General features: G+C 43.2%; 1 protein-coding gene across 1 annotated transcript in view; it reads right to left on the bottom strand.

The window, feature by feature from the left end:
- Positions 1–3,755: 3,755 nt before the first annotated feature.
- Positions 3,756–6,477, bottom strand: part of tmem218 (transmembrane protein 218) — a 6,608-nt gene continuing 3,886 nt past the window's right edge. The window contains exon 3 of the mRNA XM_034890119.1: positions 3,756–3,966. Coding sequence (XP_034746010.1) covers positions 3,832–3,966 — 135 coding nt within the window. The 3' untranslated portion in view covers positions 3,756–3,831. The remainder of the gene's footprint in view (positions 3,967–6,477) is intronic.

Raw genomic sequence — 6,477 nt, 5'->3', positions numbered from 1 at the left:
AATGTTTTGCCAAATGATCTTAGAGTTTTGAGAATGTAATTTCTGTTTCAAGAAATGAGCCAAACCAATGGAGAAAAATTGTAATACACAGGCAGGAACTGAGCATGCTCCTTGGATCACATGGCCACCCATGTTCATCTATTGTCAACATTTTTACTTTCATTGTAGCCATTGCTTTCCAAAGCCTGGCCAATATTCCATCATGGCTTGGACAATGTCAAAATGGAAGCCCCCCTGTGGCCGAGCTTCGGCCCGCGATGGGGCATCATGTCCAAGCAGCAGAGGGCTATTGGTGAGCGACCTGACCTCTGATCTCTATTCGTCGTCCAACCGAGAAGCAGAGCTTTAGGGTAATTCCTTCCTGAGAGAGAGATGTAAAAGGCCAAGGCAACACCGGGATCTCAGACTGAGGACTTTACCCCTCTCTAGTGTGTGTTGCAATGATAGCATCCCATGGCTTTATACAAAAGTACACAATAGAGCACGGCAAGGCCGCGCTGAGAAAAAACTCTTTTTGGCCCCAAGACTGCGTAGTTTGTTGCTCGGGTGACAAGGCCCTGGTCCGTTTCCACGTTCTATCCTCCAACTCTTTCACAGCTTTGCTAAATACCCCGCCAGTGAACTCTGATGTCTTCAGGTTTGCCAAACATTCACTTAAAAACCGCCTACATAAGGATTTAATATGAACTCCTTAACTTTTAGTTTTACCCCATGGTGCACTCATCAAGTTTTACTTACCAAACTTTTTGAAAAGGACTGCAAACATTGCCATCTGCTTGATTTAACATGAACTGAAACACATTCTTTTGGGATAAGTGCACCAACTTTGACTGAAATCTTTCATGGACGTTCAATGTTGTGGGTGCTGGGTGGGGCGGTGACGGTATCCATTTCACAAACAGAGGGCGAGAGAGCAGAGGATGTGAACGGCAAGCCACAAGTTCTGCTTGAATGCGTCTGAATGCAGTAGAGGAGGAGGAGACACCCCGTCCCCTCCGCGGCTTCAAAACCAAGTGCCCTGAGCTTTCCGCTCGCACCTCTTTTCCCTTGCATTGCTCCCCCTTTCTCTATCTCACCCGCCCCCGTCTCTTTATATGTCCAGCTGGCAGCACCACAAAGACTCTGTCTCCCAGTTCCAAATGATCCTCAAAAGCCCCACATGCTTTGTTCTGCTCATTTTCCCACTCCCCAGAGACAGGGTTTAGTAACAAAAATTGAAATGAGGAAAGGATAGAGGGAGTGAGTATGACATGGGGGAGAGAGCGATTAAAAAGGTAAGGTAGAGGGAGTGTGAGAACGACAGCGTGAACCACTGTCAGATCTTCAAGACGAAGACTTCAGGGATTCAGATACCCTGAGTATGCAGACTTCAAGACAGCAAAGAACTGATGCAAACATCTTTTGAATGGTTCTCCAAAAGACAAGTCAAAGTGAACCAAAACAGTTGTGTCGAAGTCCAATCTTAGCCAGCCTAATCCTCTCTTTCCAGTTTTAGTGCACTTTAATCGGCCCGTCCCCCAGTAGCCACTTTCTGCGGGGGCTAAGATCATGTTTTGCGGTAATCATGCGGTCAATTACAGGCAACAAGTCTCTCCAGGTTGAAAGGTTTTGGATCCCCCCCCCCCTCATCACACCCTGCTGGAACCCTCCCAGTTCCCTAGCTTGTGTGAAATCATGCAGTGGATTGTTGTGCAGAAAAAGGACCACAGTATGGAGATGTGGGCTGGAACTAATAGGATTGGTTTTGATTCATTAGATTCTCTTTCATCATCCTGGTTGGAATTCCACTCCACGTCTCCTCGGGGTTCACACTTTTAAAATGGGGTTGGGGGGGGGCTGCATCCATACCCATGGAATCAGCATCATAACCATGCCGATGTACCACTGTGTTTGTCAATGTCCTGACAGCATAGCACAGGGTATGACTCAATGGTTGGCAAAATGCGTAACCAAAATGTAGAATAGCAATACACAACATTATCACATTGGTATACATAATATATAGATAACAATGTTCTATTTTAATAGGATTATGCATCAGAGAGTTCCCAGATTAAGCGCCTCTGAGGTTTTATTTTGCATCCGTCCACCACATTGTTTATGTGAATATTAATCTGTAGTATTTACATGTTTATACGAGTAAAAAACAATGATACTAGCTTCTAAATAACGTCTTGCAGATGAATCTACAACTGTTGTTGCATGTAATGTTACTATGTCATGTTACGTATGCTGGGAAGGAAATGGAGGTGTTTGACAAAGTGGCAGCCCAATGCATGCTGGGCCTTCATAGTATACGTTTTACTACACACACAAACCAACTAGCCAGCAGCAGATTGTTTCCTGAAAAGCTTAAAGGACTGGTTTTGACATTTTGGGAAATATGCTTATTTGCTTTCTTGCTGAGAAGATTGATACTGCTCTACAGTAAATGAGTAGCAGGGCTGTCCTTGATTGGATACATTCTTAGTGGACTAACATTTATATGATTTTGTGTTGAGTAGTTGATTTATCTGATCAAATAATAATAGAAAAGAACCACTTTAGCTCTTTTTTTAGTCATCAAAAGCCTTGAAATAAGTAATTCAGCATGGAAAAAAAAATCTTAGTCACTAATACCAAAGCGGCAATTAGTTGACTTATCAACTGAGAGGGGGCAGCCCTAATAAGAAACAACACAACTGTTAGCATTAAATGTTAGCATAAAGAGTTGAAAAAGGAGAGAGAATGAGTTTTTTTCGAGTTGAATGGTGGTGGTCTTGTGTGTCATGAACTTTCACTAACACTGTAGTCTCGCATTGCCAGAACCTCCTCCGAAGTACGGTGAAGGAGGGTCTGGCTACACATAGTACTCAGGATGGGAGGAAGACCTGCTCTGGTTTAATGGCACCAATCAGAAGCACAGGCAGTTGTAAACAGAGCCGATACTAAATAGTTGTGTGAGAGAAAACTCAGACCGGACGGATAGTCCAACTAGCTAAGTTTGTTGGGAGATGGGTTTGGAACTGGAGGGTTGCTGGTTCAAGACCCCACATGGACCAAAGTATGAAGGTGGACTGGTAGCTGGAGAGGTGCCAGTTCACCTCTTGGGCACTGCCAAGGTGCTCTTGAGCAATGCACTGTACTCCCAACTGCTTGGGGTGCCTTTCCATGGGCAGCCCCACCCCCACTCTGACATATCTGTATTTAAAGCATGGATAGGTTCTGAGTGTGTAATTCAGGCCTGTGTGTAATAACAACAAGTTTAAATTGTAATTTCCCCTTGTGGGAATAAAGTATACATTATTATTATTATTATTATAACCCTGCAGAGATCTGAGGAGCAGTTATCCATTGTCCTCAGAAATCCACCGGAGGTTAGAACCCAAACACAAAGAAAGAGGAAGGAGACCAAAACTACATGCATCCGGCGGAATTTTCTGCAGTATCAGAGCAGTCCCGGAAGTGGAACGCCAAGGATATACACTACTAACACCGTAACTTGACAAAATTAGTGCGGCAGTTTAAATATTTAATTCTTTTATTTAAGCTGGAGGAGTGTTTCAGCACTATAGTATAAAAATATCATCTATTAATGTATTAAATGATACAACATATAAATACAATAATCTGGGGTACTGTTTGATATCTGCTTTCTGTTGGTTGTACACACAGTCAACAAGCACAGACGGTGTAAACAATGGCACCGGCTCTCCTGCTGTTTCTGTTTGGGATGCATTCTGTAGTCTGTTTCCACATGAGGTGGGGAGGATGGGGTGGGGGGGAGGGGGCTCCGCTCAGCCCTGCTTGTCTTAAGTTGTGTCCATCAGCGGTGTGATCCCTCCGGCAGCTCTAGTGTGTTCTTAAGGCCTTGGCATGCACTGGCTCCAGGAAATGAAAGGGGAGCAGCATGAAGAACATCACTAGAAAGACTACAGCCGCCACCGCCAGCAGTATATAGCGGCCGATGAACAAAGTGTCCACTATCTGTAGAGAGAAAGAGGGAGTCTGTTTAGTTTCACAAGTTCTTAATAACTACTTACTAGAGTAAATAGTTTTCAAAGCATGGGAAAAGCATGTCTCTTCCAAAATTCAGGATTTCCTCTATTAGCCACTAGATGTCAGGAGCAGGCCTTCACAAAGGCTCTGTGTGGCAGCAGAGCGATGTGTGGCATGATGTCAGGCCATGTATGGGCATCCTGCATACAGACCGACTAACAAACAGACACACACATTCACAGGGAAATCTACAAGAACGTGTTGCCTTGAAAGTTGAATCAAACAATAACAAATTCACACATTTATTTTTCTTACATTACTAACGGTTGACAATGCAGAATACAGTGACTTGTATAAGGTTAAACACCCATGCTAAAGTTGATTAAAAAGAGGAATTAAAAAACATTGTTTGGAAATTGATCTTAATGCCTTGATTAAAAAAAAATAGGAAAATCCACATACATACATAAATAAATGTTCTTCATAAAATACAGGGGGCGTAAGTATACACACCCCTGTGTTAAATTCCCATAGAGGCAGGCAGATTTTTATTATTAAAAGGCCAGTTATTTCATGGATCAGGATACTATGGATTCTGATAAAGTTCCCTAGGCCTCAGGAATTACAATTAGGATCAGGATGCATAGTATCCTGATCCATAAAATAACTGGCCTTTAAAAATAAAAAAAACTGCCTGCTTTTTATTCCTCTTTTTAATCAACTTTAGCATGGGTGTTTAAACTTATGCAAGCCACTGTAACTGATGGTCACCACAAGTTGGACTGATGTGATTTGCACACCAGAAGCTTCAAGGGACACTCATTCAACATGAGGTCCCCTGGTCCACCCATGCCGCTGTAGAATGGGAACTGACTGATGCCTGTACCTGCAGCACCAGAGCTGACACACATCTGGCCATTGACAGACATGGGTTACATTTTACAGAGGCTGACTGCTTTGTGACAAACTGGGGACTGCTTTCAACTGTGGGCTTTGAGAGAGGAGTACATATTTGGCTACATGGATGCACGGTTAGATTTAATTTGAGATAATCCTGAATGATAAATTGCCTGACTCTGTGCTGCATTGGGCAGACCCGCGTCAACTGTTTCATTTGTTGTGGAAGTGACGGAGACCTCAAAGTCAACTCAAACAAACTACGAATGGGACATTTTGGGTCCTAAACGGTAGAATGATGGCAAAAATGTCTATGTCAATGTACTAGATTTGTATATGTTCCAATATAGATGTTAATCGTTTTATGAGATTTTTTGGGGGCATTTTAGGCCAAAGAAGGGGAGTGAAAGGGGAACTGCAGGTCGGAACCAAACCCGCTATTAAATTGACAAAAAGCACACAAATTTAATGAAAGTAGTGGACCGATTATTTATTTAACTTGTGAGGAGCGTTGTTGGGAACCATCCACGTTACAATTCTGGAAAATTTGTTTGAAAAAAACCCAAATTTCTGAAATTTTTTGGAAAGGGGTCAAATTTGACCCAAAGACAACAGGAGGGTTAAAGTAAAGAAGTAATCCCTTGATTTTCCTACACTTAGAAACATGTCGCAGCCCATTCCCAGAGAGAGAAAGACAAGTACTAGTATTACATCACCAATCAGCCAATACTCTGAGTTTATTTAACAGGAGCAGTATGAGGACTTGATGACATGATGCCCTGCAATGTATCCAAGCGCTGCCGTTTTCAACCTGGCCACAGGCTCTGGCATGTAGCCAAGCGGTGGTTATTGATTCATATAGGAATCAGACCTGTATGCTATGTTCAGGGAATAACATGTGCACCAGTGCATTTAAAGACAGAGACTGTTTGTTGTTTCACTGTTCTCTCACAAACTGCTTAACAATGATGCTGAGGGTGCTGGCTTTTTTCTGATCCTGTTGTTCTTGATCTAGATGTATGGTCAGTGGGGACACACACGCCACACATCGCTGCAGCTTGTCTGAGAAATGTGTCAATTAGCAGACCTGAAGCAAATGAGGCGCAGGACTAGGAGAGGCAATTGAGCCTCTAGATTGGCATTGGTGTTGGTTAAGTTAGGCTACGTTTAGAGTTGGACTTGAAGTTTTAATCAACACTCCACTGATAGCTCTGGGTCCGTTTTAATATTTAGATCATGATCCACCCATGAATACAAGAAGAAAAAGCCCTTAAGCAAGATAATACCAGAAAACTATCAGCCCTACTGCTGACTAAAGACAGATTTAACAGGGACTGTTGTGTAATTAGAGTAGGTCTGTGTGTGTGTGTGTGTGTGTGTGTGTGTGTATACATAAATCCACTGGTGTCTAGGAGAGGTGGGGCTGATGTATGCCATCTCTTATGGATGCATTTAAAACATCTCACTTTTTAATTTGCCAATTACACAGCAAGCAGGAACTCAAAGTGTGGCCCATGTTTTATTAATGTGCCATTGAGCGCACGGGTGGTAGCTGGCAGACGGGCGGGGGCAGGTGGGAGGGGGGGGGGGGGGGGGGGGGGG

This window comes from Etheostoma cragini, chromosome 13 (assembly GCF_013103735.1).
Source record: "Etheostoma cragini isolate CJK2018 chromosome 13, CSU_Ecrag_1.0, whole genome shotgun sequence".
Classification (NCBI taxonomy): domain Eukaryota; kingdom Metazoa; phylum Chordata; class Actinopteri; order Perciformes; family Percidae; genus Etheostoma; species Etheostoma cragini.
The sequence above is the reverse complement of the archived record's forward strand: the minus strand, read 5'-3'. Positions and strand labels throughout refer to the sequence as shown.